Raw genomic sequence first — 22,210 nt, 5'->3', positions numbered from 1 at the left:
TTGGTGGTAGAGGTGGAGGGCAACGTGGGAGGGAAGAGTCCAGCTGGGAGGAGGGAAGAGTCCAGCTGGGAGGAGGGAGGAAGCCAGCTGGGAGGAGGGAGGAAGCCAGCTGGGAAGACGGAAGAGTCCAGCTGGGAGGAGGGAGGAGGCCAGCTGGGAGGAGGGAGGGCCCCAAAGGACTGGTGAGGTGTAATGTGTGGGGTGGTGTGGGATAAGCAGGGATGCAGCTGGGTGACTGGGACAGTTAAGAAGGACGTCTGGGAATCAAAACTGAGGTTGCCCATGTTGCTGTGATGTAAATCTGCCAGCACTTCCACCTTTTGCAAACCTTCAGCTAATTAATCTTTTTTAAGCAAGCTGACTATGAAATTAAAAACTCTCTGGAATTTGTTAACTGTTTCTTTCGCTGTGCAAAAGCTTTTGATCTTGATGAAGTCCCATTCAGAGAATCTAGGGAGGTCACTGGACTTTTAGTTGGGTATGGAATGGAGGTTTAAGCAATCTTATCTAGCAGGAATATCTGAACAGGTGACTGGATTACCCCAGACTATTTAACGTGAGTGAACTTTATATATATATCAACATGTCATTCTTCCCTTGAAGTTCACCTATATTTGAATAGGGAGATGGGTATAGAGAGGCAAATCATATATAAACAGTTGAATCTCTGTTTGAAAGTACAAAACCTCAGTAAGTATCTTTCATACTATTTTCTGCCTTCTCTTTCTGCATTTTGGTAAGTTGCTACTGCAGTGGTCTTCCAGATGCAGCCAGAAGATGAAGAACACTGGGAGGCTTGGGAAGTAGGGTGGTCTCAATAATACATGTTCTTATCCCACCAGCCTGCAGAGGTAGAAAAAAGTTAATGAGAAATTGGGAGTCTGTTGAAGTAGATAAGCAAAGCCTTAAAAATCCTATTACTACTTACTTCCTGGGTAGAGTCTGATGAAAAGTTTTCGCACCTCATCATACACCCAAATCAGAATGGCAAATGGCACAGCCACAAACCAATACTGAGGCCTGGAAGCAGAAGGGAGGAAGGTAAGTCTGAATGTATCCAAAGAAAGGGCCAAGCACCCTGTCAGTGGGCAGAGGGCTTCTTGTTTATTTTTCTGCCCTACTGGAAAGAACAACACATCCATTGGGTCATACAACATAAAACTGGCAAGCTTCTTACTTAAACTGGGCTGTGACTGGTAGAAGCAATATACGCCTCTGAAGTGGCCTACTGGAGGTAGGTAGAGATGGGATGGTGTTAGAAAACCCATTGCTCTTCTGGGAAAACTCACAGGTCAAAATCTCTGACTAAAATAGAACCGATTTGGTTTTATCTCATTTGAAAGCCTGAGGGAACCCACTGGAATCCTAATATTTACTTGGGCTGTGACAGCTCAGACAGGGCTGGCTCTTTCCTGTCTACTATTTAAGGGGAACTCACCGGAGCATCGTGAAACTCAGGGCCGTGACACTTCCAAGCCCATAGGAGAGGATTAACGCGATGATAATCTGTGAGGCAATCCCCACCCAGATGACTTTATTTCTACAAGAAACATAAAAGACAAACAGATTCTGAATTCACATGGCCACAGGACCACACATGCAGGGGAGTCAAGGCCTCATGTATTATAGGCCCAACCCTCATCATTACTGCATCAAATTCCCAAGGCTGAACTACCAGGTTGGGTGTGGGCAGTACCTGAAGAGACCCTGCTGGAAGATGGAGTTTCTCCTGGTTTTCCTGATGATTAGATCTGCTATTTGTTGGACCATGATGCCAACAAAGAAAGCCGTATAGCCCATCCATTCTAAGTATTTCCTCTGGTACCATGTCTGTCAATGGACAAAAAGGAAGACTGTGAAACCCCAGAGGGAAAACTTCAGGAATATTTCAATGTAGTTCTGTGAAGTTTTACTCTCTTCCCACCTCACCAAGATTGACAGAGGATCACCTCCTTGTGTTTGGAAAGAAACTTTTTTTTCTTTATTCAGTTGAGTAGTGAAGACGCTAACTTAATTGATTTGGCCCTACTATGGGTATTGTTGGACCTGTCACTCATCCATACCAACTGCAAAGCCAATGTAAGAAAGTGAGCTCAAGGTATCTAATTCGAGAGAGGAGGCTGAGTTCTGGCAAAGGCCAAACCAATGTAACAAAGCGGCCCATAAGCCCTATTAACTAAGAAAACTTCCACCTTCTCTGTCTCATTAAGGCTGTCCAGGGAAATGAAAGCTCTGCATCAGTCTGGGCAAGGCAGTGAGAGGAGGGGAGTAGCAGGACTTTGAAGGCAGAGTCTCCTTCTCTTACCCACTGTTGTCCATAGCTGTCTTCCAAGTCATTCACATTGCTATCTTCCCATTGCACCCGGACGTTAACGAGAATGCTGGGTTTAAAGCCCTCCTGTGCATACACAGTGAAATATACAACAAAAGCTCCCACAGCTTGCATGAGGCCTGAAAGCACAAAAGAGATAAGGACAGAGGTTCTATACGACTTCAAAATCGCGCCTGTGCTCACTTTCCTTTTGGTTCCTCCCATCCCATCCCAACCCTGCCCCCAAGGAAAAACAGTTTCTGACTGTGACTGGAATGAATTCTCGGGGTGGTCATTTATCTGACAGGTTAGCAATGGCTTCATCGTACCAATGTGCAGGTAAGAGTATATGGCAAGTTGCTGGTTCACCAGTCTGTCCTTCTTCTTGTGGCGAGGCTTCCTGTTCATAATGTCACTTTCAGCTTTCTCATAAGCCAAGGCAATGGAGGGGATCTGGAGGGGAGACAGTCCGTGAGGCCTAGCCCTGAAACACTGCCGTACCAACAGAGCGATAATGCAGTGGCATAACCATGGGGCCCCAGGGTGGGAGGTGGGGCCAGTAGACTGTGGTGGTGGTAGGGTTATGTAACTGGTCAATCCAGGGTGTAGGCAATGGGGGTTCATTGTTTTTAGAGAATTTAAAAACAGTTTGCTTTAAAAATCAATCTGCTTTTTTATTATCACCATGTGCTGGCCGTTCTAAAGAAGCTAGTTATGAAACATGTTGTTTCCCCCACTGGGCAGATTCTTCCTACCATCCTCTCCTCCCTCGGCATGCCACTGGAACACACTGGTTCTCTCACAGGTCCTCCCACCTGGAAGGCTTGTTAAAGGTCAGATCACTGGGCCCCACCTCCCACCTGGGGTCTCTCCCAAGGTCTGAGCCGGAGCCAGAGAATCTGTGTTTCTAACAATTCCCCAGGTGATGCCTGAACCACACTGTGAGAAGCACTGCAGTGGAGAAAAAGAAGTGAATTGAAAGAGCCTGGAAAATGATCTGACTGTAAACCACGAGGACCCCAGTTCCCCTCTAAGCCAAAGATATCTTTTGTCTCTCTGCAATGTGTTGATTGCCTGGGTATTGTATCAAACAAGAGGGTAGGAGGTGGCCATTTGCAGTGACCTCACTGTGAATTCAGCTCGCTCACTGTTGCCTTTTCCCCCCTTTGCTTACATAAACTGGAACCATGTGGGTAACTGTCCTGATACTTTCTTAAATGGATACATACCAGAAGAGGGAAGGGTTTAGGTGATATTACTGTAGGTCAGTGTGAGGCCTGATCACATGTTAATACCTTCTACTTCTAACTGCACGTAGGTGAGGGGCTTCCAGATCACAGATTCTTTGACTTGACAAAGTCAAGTGGGTTATCACATAGGCCATTGGGCCCCTGGTGTTACAGGGGCTATTTGGCGATAGCTCTATCTTCTCAAAGGGGAAGGGAGGCATGTGAGCTGAAACTGACCAATGGCATGTGCTGGCGGGAGGCTTAAGAACTCATGTCTTGAAAAGCTCTTATTGGAAGTGAAGTGGTTTTAACTTCCAAACATTTGACATATCTCTCTAGTCCTTTGCTTTGAAGTCTGGCTGGTGGACCAGGAGAATTGGCATCACTTAAAAGCATGTTAGAAATGCAGAACTTCTGGCCCCATCACATCGAAGTTTGAGTAGCACTGATTTAGTTCATCTCCTCACCCTTGAAGGTAATGGCCCCAAAGTTTACACCTCCTGGGTCAGTCCTCAGAATCTGTCCCCTTTAGTGCTACTTACTATGTCTGTGCCCAAGTCGATGAACAAGATAGTAATGGTGCCAATGGGCAGGGGAAGCCCAACAATGATGTAGATCAGAAAGGGACACAGCTCAGCAATGTTCTTGGTCAGGGTGTAAGCGATAGTCTTCTTTAGGTTGTCAAAGATCAGGCGACCTAGGCAAAGATGTTGCTTTCACAGGACTTGCTTTTGATCCCCCCAGGTGACCCTTGTCTTCCTAAGACCATTTGAGACCGCACTCACCTTCCTCCACCCCTGTGACTATGGATGCAAAGTTGTCATCCAACAAGATCATGTCAGCTGCATTTTTGGCTGCATCAGAACCTGCTATCCCCATGGCAATCCCAATATCTGCCTTCTTCAGAGCTGGAGAGTCATTAACGCCATCTCCTGTCACAGCAACAACTGCATTCTATGGGGACACATGAGAAAATGGGAATCAGCAGATTAAGGGGTCACAGATAGAGAAGATCAACATAGTCTCCCTTTCCTCTGGAGGATGTAGGGCCAACTGGAACTGAGATGAATGGCCTGTTTTGGGGAAAAGATAAAGCCGGGAAATCCCAGAAGCAGGAACAACAAACTCCAAACAAGATGTGTTCCATAATTAAAACCATTGTATGTGGCAGGCTAAAGTGGATCTTTTATATATTGTGTCTTTACATTTTTTCTTCTGTATCTTATATTTTCAAATCTTTCTATATGCACACCCACCACAGGACCAAATGTTTCATTGTCAGAAAGCCCTGTATGCAGGAAGCTCTCAAAGGAGGGTGGAGGGGCAACCCTGAGAGGATAGAAATGTAAGGTTATAAAGATAGGCAAAGAATTGTCTCTCGTGAGGTTTAAGAAGTGTCATCGCCCTGATCTGGGATCCAAATCTCAGCCCCGCGTTTCCCCACAGGACAGTGACAGACCTGAAAGGTTTTCTGGGTGCTGCTGACCACCTACCTGCCTTTGACAGCCCTCCACAATGATCAACTTCTGCTGGGGGGACGTCCGGGCAAAGACGATCTCTGAGTAGTTGGTTAAGAGCTCATCCAGCTGTTCTGGGCTCATGTCCTTCAGCTCCATGCCAGTCACCACTGCAGCTTTAGCGTCCCTAGAAGGGCCAGAAGGAACTGAGTGAGGCCAAAACTTGGATCTTAGGCTGAAACATTGCTCTGGGCAGGAAGTAGGCTGAAGCCTCTTTGACTTCACCTGGAACCCAGTGTCCTTGACACTAATACTTTAGTACTAATACTAATACTTTAGTGAGAAGATAGGGGTGATGAGTTCTGGGAACATTTTGGTCCCCATTTCAAGACAGTAAACTAAGGCGAAACAGGAAGGTCACTTTCTGATATACAATCGGAACAGGCCAAGTAGCCTTTTGCTTGTAGAAATGGGTGGGAACACCTGTGGGGCAATGTTTGACTTAAGGAGTAAAAAGAGGGTAAAAAACCTTCCTGTTCATGTTTTGGGTCCTAGACTTCAGCTTATGTCAAAACACATGGTAACCATTCTTCGTTGTTGCTTATTTCAGATTTATAGTGTCTACAGCACAATGAGCTGTGTAGGTAGAACAACTATTGAGGTCCTCTTTGGGGAAAACTGTCTGCTGCTGATGAAAGTAAGGTTCTAGAAACTATTGATTATGCAGATCTGACTGGGATGTTCCCTGCTAAACCATTTCAGAGGCTTTCCACTGTGCCTAGAGCAGACCCCAGAGTCCCTAACGTGGTCTGCAAGTCCAGCTGCAGCTGCTGCTGTTGGGCCTCACCCTTTGGCTCTCCCCTACAGCCCGTGGGACTCCCAGTCCTGAGTGCCCCACACCCTCCACTGCCCTCAGGCCTTCAAAGGTCTTTCCCCTTTTGCCAGTCATGTGTGTCTCTCACCTCACCTTCCCTTGGCTAACACTCCACATTTTCGTTTTCAAATCTTAGCTTATACACTCTACTCACAAAACACTGCACTCCTTTTTCTTTTGTTTAGAGCTTTTTTTTTTTTTTGAAGATTTTATCTGTCAGAGAGAGAGAGAGGGAGAACACAAGCAGGCAGAGCAGCAGGCAGAGGCGGAGAGAGAGCAGGCTCCCTGCTGAGCAAGGAGCCTGATGCAGGACTCGATCCTGGGACCCTGGGATCATGACCTGAGCCGAAGGCAGCAGCTTAACCAACTGAGCCACCCAGGGGTCCCATGTTTGGAGCTTTTTTAGGTCCATGTCATCTATCCCATCTCCCATTTAGTGAGGTGAGTTGCATGGCATGTGTAATCCTATTATTTTTGGCATTAAGGAGGGCACGTGATGTGATGAGCACTAACGAATCATTGAACATTACATCAAAAACTAATGATGTACTGTATGTTGGCTAATTCAATTTAAATAAATTAAAAAAAAAAACAAGTTAAGAAAAGCTCCAAAAAGCTTTTGTTAATGAATGTTGTTTACACAAAGGAGTGCTGGAATACTCTCAGACTTTCAGGTATTGTTGTGCCCAGAAGCTAGAATTCTGTGTGGTCGTCTTAATTGGTAATTTGTTGCCCTGGTAATAATTTATTAACTGACAGGTCTGTATTCAGAAGAGTATAAATGCTTGGGTAAACCAGAAGAGGTTCACTAAGACTTGAGTCTTTAATCGTCTAAATTGTCAACAGTCCAGGTGACTCTGGACTCCTCCCACTGCTTGAACCCTTGTCCTCTGTGTGTCCTTCACTGTACTTATCACATCAGAAGTAGCTTTTATTTTTCTGTCCCTCTGCCTAGATGGAAAGCTCCCCAAGGGCAGAGGTAGTGTCTGGTCTGTTTGCTACTACAATTCCAGTGTCCAAGACAGTTCCTGGTATATTGTAGGCACTCAAAAATTAATTGCTGAGGGGCACTGAGGTGGCTTAGTTGGTTAAGCATCTGCCTTCAGCTCAGGTCATGAGCCCAGGGTCCTGGGATTGAGCCCCACCTTGGGCTTCCCGCTTAGCAGGGAGTCTGCTTCTTCCTGTCCCTCTGCTTATGCTTGCTCTCCCTCTCTCTCTCAAATAAATAAATAAATGAAATCTTTAAAACAACAACAACAAGAAAAAAATAATTATTGAAAGAAGTAACACATGAATGAATGGATGGACAAATGGACTAAAGGACAGACATGGTTACAAGAATTGGGAGACAGAAGGAAAAACTGAGTCTTTCCTCAGGAAGCTTTCATTCTATTTACTATCAAATAAAAAAGAAAACTGTATGTTCATATAGCTACACATTATGAAGCAACTGAACAAATACTTAAAAGAAGCACTAAGGGCACCAAACACAGAGGGTTCTTAATTTTCCTGGTTATAAAACTGGATCAATGGAAGGTAATGTCATGTACATTTTGTTTGTTTTTCTCACTCTAAATGTGGCACTTAAGTTTTCGGATCTGCTCCATTGGGTTTTTAGGTTTTTAAATTTCACATAAGGAATATATCACAGGTAATTTTCATGATACCAGTGGTACCATGGTACCAGCCTGGCATTACCCTGAGAGAATGTGGGGCAAATAGAGGATTTGCTCCAAACAGCACAGCTCTTTAGAGCCAACAAGGATAAGGAATTGAATAAGAACTTTCATTTCTGCTACACTGGTTCTGTGCTTACCGCTTGTTAACTTGCTCCACAGCAACGTGGAGGCGTTTTGCAATGTCTTCCACTGTCTCACTGTTGGCTGAAATGATACCCACACTCTTGGCAATAGCTTTTGCTGTGATTGGATGATCACCTGTAACCATAATAACCTAGAACACAAACAATGAGAAAGGCGTGTGGACAATGAGAAGCTTGGCTGGCCAGATAGTATCATCGACTCTACCATGACCTGGTAGGGTATTAGTGATTATCGTGGTCTGCCCTTATGGGCAGTTCTTGATCTTTAGATCAAAGACAAAATTGTCTCTGAAGAACACACTGATCTCATTGGCTCTGTCCTTGCTTCTGAGCTTCTTAAATTTCCTTTTCTGACATTAGAGGAGGCCTTTTCCCTTGGATGTTACCTTACTTGTGAAAGGGCTAGTGGACGTGTACTTGAGACAGCTTCATGTTGCTTCAACAGTCTTGCTATTAACATGGTAATTGAATTAATTATTTTGGCTTTGGTAATATGAAGGCAAATGGGTTTTGGAGGCCAAACCTTAAGATTAAGTAATAAAACCTTTTATTGTCTATCATAGTCTAGGACAAGATAAAGTCAACTCATGGTGTTCTCACTGCAGTTACTACTGTGGTTTGTTCCACACAGACACAGTATTTTGCCTTTATTGGACAGTTACTAGAATCTTAGTATAGTCAAAGTAGAGATAAAAAGGGGGGGGATTATGATATTTATCTGAGATTTAAATACTATCTCCTATGACAAATATCCTTAGATAACATAAAAGGAGGACTTCTTAACTCAGGAAAATAACTCCCACCTTGATCCCCGCACTTCGACATTTGGTGACTGCATCAGGTACAGTGGACCGAGGGGGATCAATCATTGATAAGAGCCCCACAAAACAGAGGTTGGACGTGGGAAAGTTCATGGTGTCTACATCAAATGTGTAAGTTTCTGGAAACTCGTCTGCTGGCAGGTAGAGATGACAGAAACCTAGAACACACGAATTTGGGAGTCAATGAAATTAGGTAAGAAATAAAAGGAGGAACATTTTCACACACTCCTTTACGATTTTACTAATACTTGAGAGTAGACTAGAGTTGTTTCATTCTTTCAATTCCAAAATGCAAGCTGTAATTAGGAAGGACATGTATTTTTTTAAAGATTTTATTTATTTACTTGACAGACAGAGATCACAAGTAGGCAGAGAGGGAGGAAGCAAGCAGACTTCTTGCTGACCAGAGAGCCCGATGCAGAGCTTCATCCCAGGACCCCAGGATCATGACCTGAGCCAAAAGCAGAGGCTTTAACCCACTGAGCCACCCAGGAGCCCCTAGGAAGGACATATTTCATTCAAAAGTAATTTACTATGTGCCCACTGGATTTTCTGGTATATCCTAAGGATATAGAAACTAAGAGGGGGTGGCCTTTGCCTCGGAAGATGTCTCAGTTTAGTGTACAGACAGAGACATAAAGAGGTAAAGCATAAAAAAGCACAGAGTACAGTCACCTGGGGAATCAGGAAAGACTTCCCCGAGGAGGTCACACGGGAGTTGACTCTTGAGAAAAAAGTTACAAGTTTTTCAGGGAGAAGGGAAGGTTAGGGACGGGAAGGCCATCTGAGGCAGAGAAAACAGCACATGCTACTATATGAACTGGGGAAAGAATCTGAGACACCAAGGGAAGGGCATGAAGCTTGGTCTTTAATCAAGGAAAGTGTGAGAGAAAGGCCATTAGGAATGGAGAACCTTTTGTTACTCAGAAGGCATCTGCTTCTCACAGGTTAAGGTAGAAGGGATTCCTGTGTCTGGTGGGACCCCCTAAGATCATGTGACTTTCTCATCAGCTTTTATATCAAATTTATTCTCAGCATGCCCCACTGCCTTACACATTTCAGTAAAGCCCAGAGTCTGAGGGGGCCAACACAAGGCTCCTAGAGCGGTTCTTGTCAGATGGGTATCAGTCCTGCTTGAAAACACTAGCTGCTGCTGTGGGCTATTTAAGGCAGGCTTAAAGCATTATCACCTCATTTAATTATTTCATTTGCTTTACAAGCCCAGTGCTCGCTTCGGCAGCACATATGCTTTACAAGCCCAAATATCCTTTAGAAATAAACATTCCACAGATGCCATCTCTATGGGCAAGAACTTTTATGATGTTTAATGAGCCGTATCATCAACTGTGAACTTCTGTTACCTTGAATTCATATTCTGTAGTTCACAGGTGCCATTCTGTCAACCCAGATTCTCCTGACAGAACATACCCCTTACGTCACCACAATCAGGCATCTACCAGTGGCTGTATCTCTGTGGTCCCTCCTCCACCTCCGAGAACCCCTGTCTCTATTACTGGCCGTATTTTCTCCCTAATAAGCAAGTGAGAAACTTCAACATTATGTTTAACTCATTTTTCTCCTCTAACTAGTTGCTAAGTCTTACCTGTTTGTCTCCATGAAGTCTCGTGTTTGACCCTTCCGTCACATTATGAGTGCCTTGCATCAAATTCCTACCCTCTTTTACCTCAATGACGGCTGCCACTTCCTCCTGAGACCCATGCCTCTCCTCTCCCGGCTACTGCCAAGAATTAAACTCTAAGTCTGTTGGGTTCACTCACCACAAAGCCTTTTGTGGCTCTCTGACTGTGGAATGAAACCCTAGTTCCTCACCCACAGAAGGCACTCCATATCATGCCCTCCAATCTATGTTTCCTGCCCATTTCCTAGGAACTATGTCATCTCATCTACCTGCAACACTCCACACAGACTGGCTCGCTCACAATGTGGGCACACACCCCATCCATTTCTAACTCTGTGTTTTGGCCCATGTTGTTCCCTCTACTTCAAATATTTTCCCTCACCTCCCTTCAAGAATTGTTGTGCAAGGCCCAGTTTAAAATATAACTCCTTCCATGAAATCTTCCCAGATATTCTCTATTTGGAAGGAACCCCACCCTCCTCAGTACTACTATTTAATATTTATCATATTCTTCTATGATTCGTGTGGATGCCATAGCTGCTCAGCTAGATAATAAGCCTGTCTCCTCTTATACCCTGACTTGGCATAGAGCCTCACACCCAAAAGGTGACAGGTAAGGGTTCTGTCACCAAGAGCTCACCCAACACACGCTCCCCCAGGCCTCCCAACTCCATGTACGCTGTGTGGAAGGCCTCGGCTGTGTTCTTGTCCAGAGGCTGCTCCTGGCCATTGACCATGATGGTGCTGCACTTCTCTAAGATCCGCTCAGGAGCCCCTTTCATCACCAGGAGGAAGCGCTGGTCATTGGGGTCATCGGTTTTGTGTATGGAGAGCTGGGAGGGAAGGAACTGAGCATGTTAACATATTCCCTGCCATTGGATGATGACACCATCCTTACTCATAAGGGCCTGAAATGGACAATCTCTTCATTAGCAAAGATTAAAGATATCCCTTTCTCTCATGGGCTACTTATCCTTGACATGAAAGGGAGTGTTCACTACAGGCATGTTCTATCCTTTTTATTTTGTGGTCAAGTAGTATGTGGAGATCTAAACTTGATCCAGTTTAGGCGGCCTGAACTTGAATCCAAAGTAAGTAGACCTCATCTTTCAAACAGAAACTCGTTGTTTTAGGGAGGCCGGATGTGGTTGTTGTGCTGCGAAGTCTTATGTATTGAACCAGATCTGGGGTGCCCCTGGGGGTCAGGGGACCATGAGCCACTTTGTCTTGCTTCTTGTCTCTACCTCCCTATCATGGGTAGCAAGCTATTTTGAGCTCAGGCCAGCATGAGGGCAGGAGTTCCTCTGCCTCTTTATCTCCCAATCAATCCAGTTTTACTGCCTGGTAGTGAAAGAAAATGATAGGGGTGGAGGAAGGAGACACCCTCACATACAGGCTTTCAGAACAATTAAGTAACACAATTTTAATATCAAAATCCTCTCACCTACTGATTCTACTTCTAGATGCATCCTAATAAAGTAATTGGAAAAAAAATCTGGAAAAAAAACCCCCTAAAAACTTTATATAAAATGGCTTAGTCTTATGGAAGCTGTTGTTATATACCAGGTACTCGTCTAAACTTTCAAAAGGAATTTCAGAAAGCTGGAGTGTTTGAAAGACAATCAGTAAGTTACTTAAAAAAAAAAAAAATCTACCATTTTGGGTCTATCAGTTGATTCTAAATTCTAGTTCTTAGCCTTCTGGATACCAGAGCAGAGCACAATAAAAAATAAAAAAGTAGAGGGCAAATGTATATATATTTTTTAATAGCCAAGGAAACCCATTAAAAAAACCCTCTACTATCTAACCAAACCAAACCCAAACCTCCCATCTATTATCACTATCATTTCCTCAAAGATAGGATATTTTAACATTTAAAAAATAAAACAATAAACACTTTCATAGTGTGTACTTTTGTAAGTGCTTCACACATTGACTCATTTAATTCTTGAAACTAAGGCTGTGAGTACTATTATCATCACCTTTTACAAGGAAGGAAACTGAGGCACCAAGGGGTTAACTGGCACAAGAAAGGTCATGCCCTAATAAATGGCTGAGCTGGGATTTGAATTCAGACTAGCAGGCTCCAGAGTCCCCATCTTAATCAAGTAGCATATAAAGGATAATCTTTTAAATTAAATACATTCATCCTTATATAAAACTTCATAAAACACCGTCCTAATTTTCCAGTTTGCCACAAACTATTGGAAATGTTTTTATGGGCTTGGAGAATTGCTATTCTAAAATCAGTAAGACACAGATTTTCTACTTTGTTTCCTTTAGTTGAATGATACCCCAGAGACCTTCTAAGGTCACAACATAGAAGACTCTTTTCTGAGTGTTGCTCATGTGTAGATATAAAATGGCACTAAAGGCCTCCAAAAAGGCTCTTTGACCTCTTCTGCAGGAACCCATAGAGGTCCTCCTATCTATCAGACTATCAGAGTAGTCCTAACTCTGGGTAGCCTACTTTCCCCTTCAACATTTAGTACATGAGGCCTCTTGGAATCTGCTTTTTCTCATTTCTCACATGATGAGAAAATTCTTTACTAGAGTAGATGGAGCCCCAGCATGATTCTGAGTCTTATCCCTGATTAGAAGACCATTCAATTATGGCTCTGGCCCTTATTAGCTGTGCGACAATGCTCTGTACCTCAGTTTCCTCATTCCCAATCTTATGGAGTTGAGAGAATTGAGAGATTGAATACATGAAGAAATTAGCATATAATAACTATCATTACTATTGTTATATTAGGATCATTACTCATTCTATTTTCCTTTATGTTTTGAACAAGAGATCTGATTTACTGGCTTTAATATTTTACTTCATACATTTTTTAGTTGTCTATTTGGCTAACTACAATTCTTCTTTGGCTGGTTATCCACAAAGATGTTTGCAACACAGTTATTTCCCAATCCTAAATGCCGTCCAAACAAAATGTGTGGGTAAACACCAGAAACTTTTACACAAACATGTTTATCTTATTTATATACTTTCCTGTTATGTCAAGATCAAGTCACAAGGGCCTGCTCTCAGCTTTGGTCTATGGAAGTCCCACCTGCAGCAGTAAACCAGGCTACAAACTGTCATTTGTCCCATTCTGAGGAGGATGTAGCTAGCTGACCATTGGCTAGTCTGGAATGAGTGAACACAGATAGGCAATGATAGCCATTTTCTTCCTGAGCAATGGGTAGAAAGGAGGTCCCTGTCAACTGCATATGGGGCAGAACTGGAAAGCAGCACGGCTGGTAACAGTCATCTGAGAGACTATTCTTGGTCTTCACAAAGGGCAAGGTTTACTCACAAGGCCCAAGCTAGACTGTCTGCTTCTGTGTTGTGGTAGACAAAGCATAGCCTTGGGAGTTGAAAAGACATGTGAAAATTGGTGATGCCACTTAGATGCTTGGGAACTCTGCTCACATCAACATTTTCTAAGGGTCTGTTTCCTCACCTAGAAATTGAGATCATTTACTCCCACCTCAGACTTATCGTGAGGATTAAATGAGAGAATGTATGTAACGTGCCAGATACAGACTAAGGGAGCATTAAAGGTTAGTTCTCCCCATTCCCCCACTTTTCATTTATCCTTTAGGTTGTGGCCTTTGCCCCTCACCTGTGCAAACGGTACCTGGTGGCGGCGGGGGTGGCATGTGTGTGGGAGTGTGGGAGGGATGTAATGTAGATCGATCATTCACAGGAACATCCAGGCCCTGAGAAGATCTTCACTTTTCTTTTTTCTCTACCTATTTCTGGCAAAGGAAAGAGGCCAGCAAGGGAAACCTATTCTGGGCATACCAGATTCCCAGGACCTGTATCCCTGAAGGCTACTTTTGAAGTCAAATATCATTCAAAATGCACACTAACCAGAGGACACTTACAGGTAGAAATGCCATTCTTGTGATAATAAAGATTCAGTTGTGAGAAAAAACTCACCTGAAATTTGTTGGTTGAGTTAAAAGGGATTTCAGCTACTTTGTGGTTTCTTTTTCTAATTTCCATCACATCACCTAAAATGACCTCTGAGAACTTCAAAAGAGCGGTTTCGGAGGCATCCCCAACCACAACTCTCTGAGAATCAAGAGATAACAAATATTTGTAGCACATAATTTTTTTTTTTAACATAATCTGGTTCTTTTGTGATAATTTTAAATGAGCCAGCAGATGGCCTAAGCTCAGTATCTAACAAACGACAGCACCACAACGAGCCACTGACCGAACCGTGCTGGAGATGTTAAACTGGATGGCGGGGCTTACTGGCGTTAGGGTAATTCGAAACAGTCTGAGCTCTGCGAGACCTGGAGGGCTGCATGAAAGAACCTGCTATGAACTAGTCTTGAAAGATGGATGGATAACTGACAGAAAGGAAAAGAAAGCCTTCTGGAAATCAGAATGCCATGAACGAAGGCATGAAGTGGAAGAGTTCCACTGTAAGTGCTGGACATCCAGGTGGAAACGGGGGAGCAGAGATAGAGAGGGCCTTGAAAGTCAGGCAAGGTCCAAAGCTCAAGCTGCAGAAAACAGATGCATGGAAAGTTTTTGAGCAAAGTGAAGTGAAGCGGTCCATCTAAAGAAGTATTTAAGGAAAATTCCTGGTATGCAAGGAAGACTGGGGGGAGGGATAAACTGCAATCATGAAGGCCAATCAAGAGGTTGGTATAATTAATTAGAGGTGAAGTACTGGCAATAACAGAAAAGTAAAATTATATATTTATTTGAAGCAAGAATCATAGGACCTGGTGATTCACTAGATATTAGGAATGAAGAAAGTTAAAGATGACTTCCAAAAGTTTTGGACTGGATAGTAACTTAAAATGGTTATGCCACAGAAAAATAGAAAAGGGACAAAATAATAATTTAGAACCAGGCGGGGTGCAAGTGGAAGGTGGCATGTATAAATTGTTGAAAGCCTAACATGGCAAAACTTTCAAGTGGAAACACACAGCTAACTGGAGATCTATGGAGTCTGGGTGAAAAATCAGAATTGGAGATAAGGATTTGAAAGCTACGGACAGAGAAATCATGGGCCAGGAAGAGAACTGATGAGCTGACAAAGAAAGAAAACCAACCAAACAAAAAGTCTAAGAAAAAGGAAGAGTCAGTGAAGAAACAGATGGCAAATAGAAAATCCAGGAGAAGATAGACTCAGTGGCTGACTCAGAAGGAAAGGGGAGGGGGAGAGGAGAGAAGAAGGGGAGGAGGAAGGGAGAGAAAGAAGAGAAGTCTGTCTTTGTATATTCTAACAGTCCAGGGCCCTTTAGCATTGCATCTGCTGCCAGGAGGAATATGTTCTAAGGTCAATCCTTCTATTTCCTTCCAATTATATTTTAAACTTCAGAGAATGGCATTTATGTAATAAAGAAACTTTGATTATATCTACTTAGTTTGTAAAGGAAAGTAACTTAAAGGTACATTCATTTTCAGGAATGAGAATTTTCAATAGACCTAAATCAATGTTCTGAGGACATTCATACATCTCTGATTTCTCAAAGCAAATTAGGGTAAAGAAAATTTTCTGCAGGTCTTGTGAGTCAGACTTGCTATTACTAGTACAGACTTTACTCAGTGGGAGAGATTTAAATCAAGTGCCAAATCAAAACAGAGAAAATGACTTCAAACGGGCTGTGATTTAAGACTGAGTGATACTGAAGCTTTACCTTCATGATGGGGACATTTTCTTGTCCTGGACTGAACTCAGCTCTGTTACACAATGTTATTATCTTTGATAAGGAGGCCCAGGTTCCAGAGCTTTGATCAAAGACTTGGTCTGGAAAATAGAACAGTGGATGCTGTGGGTGCTGGACCTAATATCCGTACTATTCAACCAACCAATTCTCTGAGTCTGCGCACTGATGCTGCCGTGTTCTGTTCAGCCCCCTCTGCTGGAGTCCGCAGCTTCAGGCCACACTGAATGTTCCAGAAGACTTACTTGAATGGTCTTCACTGGTGTCAGCTATGAAGATCTGATTGTCGAACCACAGATGGGCCACGGTCATCCTGTTCTGGGTCAGAGTCCCAGTCTTGTCTGAGCAAATGATAGAGGTGGAGCCGAGGGTCTCCACTGCTTCCAGGTTCTTCACCAGGCAGTTCTTCTTGGCCATCCGTTTCGCTGTCAGCGACAGAGTCACCTAGACAGGAGAGAGAGAGAGAGATTGAGAGGAAGAAGTTTGGAGAAAAATCATCATTTCGAACTCAATCTCTGTAACATGGAAGCAACTGGAGCAAACTGGTTTCAGGACGGAGGTATTGTTACAGATGTGGCAAAGCTGACCAAGTAGCTGATAAACCACATGAAGTCCTATGTGTACGCCATATTCCTTTTATTAAATGTAGGACGTAAACAATGTGCTTAAGTTCCTCAGTTGTAGAAATTGCCAAAGAGTCTTTTTTCTTTTCAAGAAATGTGAAAATGTAGGGAAGGTGTCAGGCTTCCTGAAAATCTGTAAGTGGTGGTTTGCCTCTGTCTTATCTAGATCTTTTTTTTTTTTTAATCTTATCTAGCTCTTAAGGAGAAAGATAATATGCAATTTGCAGATAGTGCTCCTAAAAACGAAAATATAAAGTTTTCTAGGATAGTGTTAAAAATGTTAAAAATATCACAATTCCATTTGTCTAAGAAACAATCTATTCAGAATGTCCCATGGTGTCCCCTTACAGGGTGTGTCACTCTGAAGATGGAGGAGACTCGCAGTGTATGGTGGGCACACACCCTGCACAGCAGAATGCCGTGTGTTAATAGGGTCAGGGGACAGGCCACTTAGCAGCATGGACTCACAGTGACAGTGGCCAGGAGACCCTCGGGCACATTGGCCACAATGATGCCAATGAGGAAGATGATGGAGTCCAGGACCTGATACTTCAGGGACACTGCGATGATGAAGAAAAGGATGCCAATGGAGACGGCCACTCCTGCCACAATATGAACAAAGTGCTGGATCTCAATGGCAATGGGTGTCTTCTCATTTCCGACTCCTGAAGCCAGTGAGGCGATCTGACCAATGATGGTGCGGTCACCCGTGCTGATGACCATGCCAGTCGCTGTGCCTACAGGTGAAGTAGACATTTTATTCTGGGGATCCTCAACTACGAGGGAACCACAGCCTGCTTACAGTCCTCTCTTTGCTGGTTTACATGATCAATTAGCACACAACATTACAAAGTTCTCTGGGCTCTTCAGTTCCATGTAAGATATGGTAGAGACAAGAGCATAAAGCCTGTAGGGGAGAGGTTATATGGGCGGGGCATGCAGTCGTGGGAACCAGCCAGACTTACCTTCCAGACAAGTTGTAGAATAGAAAGCAATGTTCTTTGTTTCCAGGGGACTATCGTGGGTAAACTCAGAGGAACGGGGCTGGGGTTCAGATTCTCCAGTGAGAGATGAGTTATCTACCTAGAAGAAATTTTGAAAAAAGTTCAAGACTGGGCATCTTGTTCCCTGCCCCAGTAACATTGAGATCTAGAAAGACAACAGAATGGCAACTAGTTATCAGTGTGATCTTTGGGGTGCCCTCTGGTGCTTACCTTACAGCCCTGAACAGACAACAACCTGACGTCTGCAGGGATCCGGTCTCCTCCTCTAATCTCCACTATGTCCCCCACCACTAGCTGCTCTGCCGGGATTGTCTTCTTCTCTGAGTCTCGAATGACAAGAGCTTGCTGCAAAAGAAAACAGAGACAGATACTTCAGATCCTAGAATGATGTCAACTCTCCTCCATCCACCTCTCTCCACTTCTCCAGAATGGAGGCACTGGAAGGCACAGCTGTCAGGATAGCAAAAATGCAACAAAAAACTTTTGCTTGGGGCATGAAGACATTAAGAACTATCTTTTCTTGAGGAGGAACTCTTAGACATATTCTTGGAAACAGAAAATGCTGCTGTGAGCAGATATAACAAACTACCAGCCCAAGCATGACAGAGAGGGACAATTAAGGATGAATGATCTTGGCTAGGATGTCTGGGAAGGACCGTAATGGCTGAGCCAAAGGATTTAATACTCTTGGTTGCATCAGGAAGACTTGAACGGGGTAGAAGGCAGATCTCCCACTTCTTAGCATGGACGAGTCCATGCAGAACTTTCTCTAGCTGGCAGCTCTGTGGGCCAGGGGCAGTGTGGTTTTCCCACTGTGCTGACAGTGGTGTGCGATCTCCCTAGAGGACTCCTAACATGGGGTCCTGTGGGAAGACAGGAGCAGGGGGCCTCCCTTACCAAGAGCAGTTTGGGGCAACCTGCAGAGACTCCAAAATGGGTGCAGAAATGGTTCACCTCCTTGGCTACCGGGGAATACTCCTGAACTTCTACAACTCGGTCTTAGAAGCTCCTGAATTCCTTTTGTTTGAACAGTTCACCAAAGCTCAAGAACAGTAATAGAAGACATGTGATGACTGATGTTTCTGTCTTATTTTGCTCTTGACTAAGCGCTTTCCTGTATCTTACTTCCCTGATGATCTCAAAACTCTGTGCGAAAATGGGGCTTCAGAAAGACTGCCCAAGACTTCTCAGACAGCAAAGGGTAGAGTGCTGACCCTCTGCCTCAGAGGCTCCACTCTCCTCATCTGATGCTTCCTCATCTGAAGTCACATGGAGACCAGGGAGGGATGGCTGCCACTCACCTGCGGGATCATCTTATTGAAGGTGGCCATGATGTTCGTGCTTTTTGCCTCTTGGTAGTAGGCGAAGATCCCTGTTAAAATAACGACCAAGGCAAGCACGCAGCCCAAGTATACCTGGGTAAGAAGAAGCAGCATCAATCAGAAAAACAGGCTTCAGGAATGAGCCAGGTCCTAGAGCTAGAGCTCTCCTTGCAAAGGTGAGAGACATGGCAGTGGTATCCTGGTGTCATTTACAGGTCACAAAATTTACCTGTTTAAAGTGTATAATTCAATGATTTTTGATGAATTTACACAATTTTGCAACAATCACCACAATCCAATTTTAGGACATAGCCATCATCCCAATAAGACCACTACTGCCCAGTGGCAGTCATTCCCCACTGCCACACCCAGCCTTCGCCACCTATGATCTGCTTTCTGTCTCTAGGATGTGCCTATTCTGGACATTTCCTATCAGTGGGGTCATACAGTTTGTGACCTTTTGCATCTGACTTCTTTCTCTTAGCATCATGCAGGCCAATTCAGTGTTTTGGTTTTGGTGTTGTTATGGCAGGCATAGATGCTCCCCATGTTAGAGGGATACAATTAGCTTTGAGGAGAGAGAGACCCAAAATATTTCACATGGATGTAGATCTCCCCCCCCCCCCCCCTTAGGAACTTACAGTGTGTGTGTGTGTGTGTGTCTCTCTCTCTCTCTCTCTCTTTAAAATTCATGTTCATGCTGCCTCTGAGACAGCAGAAAGTCAGCTATAATTTGTATTTTACAGCTGGCAAAATTACTGATTTTCCCAAACCTGCACAGTGATGTATCAGTGTGGACTCCTGACTGCAGCCCACTGCTCTGCCCACTAATGCCCTTACTTTAGAGTTGTTTTTCCATTACTAGTTTAGCAAACCCGGAAGGAGACCTTCCCTTACATTGTCCAGGGATGCGGATGTATTCATGGAATACTGGATCCCATAAGCAATCCAGCACAGGATGGCTCCTATCCACAGAAGAATGGAGAACCCCCCAACCATCTGCTTAAGGAACTTGATGATCTCTGGTGTTTCCTTGGGAGGAGTGAGGGCATTGGGTCCATTCCGAGCCAGGAGTTCAGCAGCTTGGGTGCTGGAGAGACCCTGAGAAAGCCAGACAAAAACAAATAGGAATTAGACATTTCTCTTCCCTCAGATGGATGTCATTCTTCTGCAGGTTGTGGGTAGGAGTTACCATGCCCAAGAAGGGCCTGTGAAAAGTGGATGATGCCTCCCCTTCCCAAACTCTCACTGTTTTAAAAAAGAATATTTAATATTAATGCTTAATATCAGCCTGGCAACGTACTCTGTATATTTGCTTATTTACCCTTCACAATAACCCGCTGAAGAAGGTGCAATTATTATCCTCATTTTACAGATGTGGAATTTGAGGCACACGGAGGTTAAGTCACCCGGCTAGTAAATGGGCTCCAGAGCCACCATATTACACTTTGCTAAGGTCTTTCAGTTTCTTGGAGACTTATCCAGAGACAAGAGTAACATGGCTAAGGAGGATTTGAAATACAAAAGCTAATCACTAAAGTTAAGGGCAATGTGGTAACTATCCACAAAATATTCTCTTTTCTGAACTTCTACATATTGCACTGGCTAATTTTTCATCCTTAAGTCTGGTGTCTTTCTGCTTTTCTCTATATCCACCCCAAGTTCTAAGTTCTTGCTCACCTTAAGAGTTATAAATTCTACCAAACTCAAGCCCACATGTGTAGTCACTTCTTGCCAGAAGCCCTCCCTGGTAAGCCTTCCACAGGTGTACAGAGGGCCCTCCACCCCTCTTAAATCCTGTATTGTGACTCATAAGGTTTTTTTTTCCCCCACAAACTCTCCTTTAAGGAGAAAGTACTGTCATTACTTTTTCTTCCTAATCATGCTGTAAGCTACTTAAAGGACAGCTTAAAGACTATCCATGGGGCGCCTGGGTGGCTCAGTTGGTTAAGCGGCTGCTTTTAGCTCAGGTCATGATCCCAAGATCCTGGGACAGAGTCTAGCATTGGGCTCCTTGCTCAGTGAGGAGCCTGCCTCTCCCCTGCCTGCCGGTCCCCCTGTTTGTGCTCTCTCTCCCTCTCTGACAAATAAATAAAATCTTAAAAAAAAAAAAAGAAAAAAAAAAGACACTATCCTTGTTAATTTTTGTGTCCTTTATACGGTGTCCTGATTGTTCTATAATAGAGGCTCAAATATTTGCTGAATAACTGGATTTGAAGTCATTGACTTGTAGTCAGAATAAAACTCATCTCTGTCATCACTGTCTCCTTCCTACTTTTTCTCTACTCTCTCAGCCCCATGTCTTGCCATGGCTCTCTTGACCACCTGACCAAATCTCCTCCTCCTTCTGCTTCTCTACCTTGGTAACTGGGATCAGGGATTTGTTCAAATACCCCAGGGAAACAAAGTCCTACCTGCTATTTCTCTGAAAAGTCTCTGGAATCTGTCCCCTTCCCTTCCCATCTTACTGCTGCTGCCTCGTTTCAGTTCCTCATTTTATATTCCTGGGTTATTGTCTCATTCTTCTAGAACCTTCCATCTCCCACTTAAAAAAAAAAAAAGTTTATCCACCTACCTACCTGTATCTGTATATATCTTCTACCAGAATTCCCTTTTGAAAGCCAATCTTATTTAAATCACTTCCTTGTTTAGAAATTGTGTGTAACTAATAAAGCCCTTATTCCTTAGTTTAACATGGAAGTGCTTAATGGTTTCACCCAAACTGCCTCTCCACGGTCTCATTTTCTACCCCATTCTCTCCCCTTTCCAAACACATTAGCTCCCAGAAACTCCAGATTGCTCTCCAGATATACTCTGTTCTCCCTGGTCTCCTGGGTAGTCTACTAACTTAAACCCAAATCTTCCTGCTATGTCCTGATTCAAACACTGCACCATCCAGGGAGCCCATTCTGGTTCCTCTGGTCAGAATCTGCCACTCACTCAGCACACCATTTAGACTTCTCTTTACCATCTAAGTTGAACAGACTGGATGTATATAAGAGAGTATCACTCTCTTATATACCTGCCTCCCCTGCTGAACTGCTCAGTCCTTAAGACTGGGATCACCTATCCCTCTTTGGCCCTCTCACTGCTGGTCTTGTGTACTGCACATAGTGGGGCTTTTTGTTGACTTGAACAGATGTATTCAAATCTCCTGATGTCAAGACACCAAAACTTTTGACATCTAATTTGAGTCTGAATTCACACAAGGAAGCAGTCCTTCTGTGGTGGGGGAATTTGCCAGACACCTGAGAGGATACCAGTCTGTCCTGGAGTCATTGTTCCTTCTCAGAGGAAGAGGTGGACAAGCAGGGCTGTAAGCCTGTCACTCTGGATGGTTGCTTTTTAACACTGTTTTTCCCCATTCTTTGATAAGACCTTAAACTTCCTGGACATGGGGATTAAAAGCAACCTCTGACCATGACC

At 43.8% G+C, this 22,210-nt stretch overlaps 1 protein-coding gene across 1 annotated transcript in view; it reads right to left on the bottom strand.

The window, feature by feature from the left end:
- Positions 1 to 420: 420 nt before the first annotated feature.
- Positions 421 to 22,210, bottom strand: part of ATP12A (ATPase H+/K+ transporting non-gastric alpha2 subunit) — a 152,197-nt gene continuing 130,407 nt past the window's right edge. The window contains exons 13-32 of the mRNA XM_045978493.1: positions 19,682 to 19,885; positions 18,764 to 18,877; positions 17,673 to 17,807; positions 17,424 to 17,541; positions 16,927 to 17,195; positions 16,081 to 16,279; positions 15,809 to 15,918; positions 14,088 to 14,222; positions 10,794 to 10,986; positions 8,497 to 8,672; positions 7,688 to 7,824; positions 5,034 to 5,184; positions 4,326 to 4,494; positions 4,083 to 4,237; positions 2,641 to 2,764; positions 2,306 to 2,451; positions 1,697 to 1,830; positions 1,439 to 1,540; positions 929 to 1,020; positions 421 to 843 (exon numbers count right to left, since the gene is read on the bottom strand). Of these exons, the coding sequence (XP_045834449.1) occupies positions 815 to 843; positions 929 to 1,020; positions 1,439 to 1,540; positions 1,697 to 1,830; positions 2,306 to 2,451; positions 2,641 to 2,764; positions 4,083 to 4,237; positions 4,326 to 4,494; positions 5,034 to 5,184; positions 7,688 to 7,824; positions 8,497 to 8,672; positions 10,794 to 10,986; positions 14,088 to 14,222; positions 15,809 to 15,918; positions 16,081 to 16,279; positions 16,927 to 17,195; positions 17,424 to 17,541; positions 17,673 to 17,807; positions 18,764 to 18,877; positions 19,682 to 19,885 (2,892 nt within the window). The 3' untranslated portion in view covers positions 421 to 814. The remainder of the gene's footprint in view (positions 844 to 928; positions 1,021 to 1,438; positions 1,541 to 1,696; positions 1,831 to 2,305; positions 2,452 to 2,640; positions 2,765 to 4,082; positions 4,238 to 4,325; positions 4,495 to 5,033; positions 5,185 to 7,687; positions 7,825 to 8,496; positions 8,673 to 10,793; positions 10,987 to 14,087; positions 14,223 to 15,808; positions 15,919 to 16,080; positions 16,280 to 16,926; positions 17,196 to 17,423; positions 17,542 to 17,672; positions 17,808 to 18,763; positions 18,878 to 19,681; positions 19,886 to 22,210) is intronic.

Source organism: Meles meles, chromosome 14 (assembly GCF_922984935.1).
Source record: "Meles meles chromosome 14, mMelMel3.1 paternal haplotype, whole genome shotgun sequence".
Classification (NCBI taxonomy): domain Eukaryota; kingdom Metazoa; phylum Chordata; class Mammalia; order Carnivora; family Mustelidae; genus Meles; species Meles meles.
Note: the sequence above shows the minus strand (reverse complement) of the source record. Positions and strands in the feature narration are given on the sequence as shown.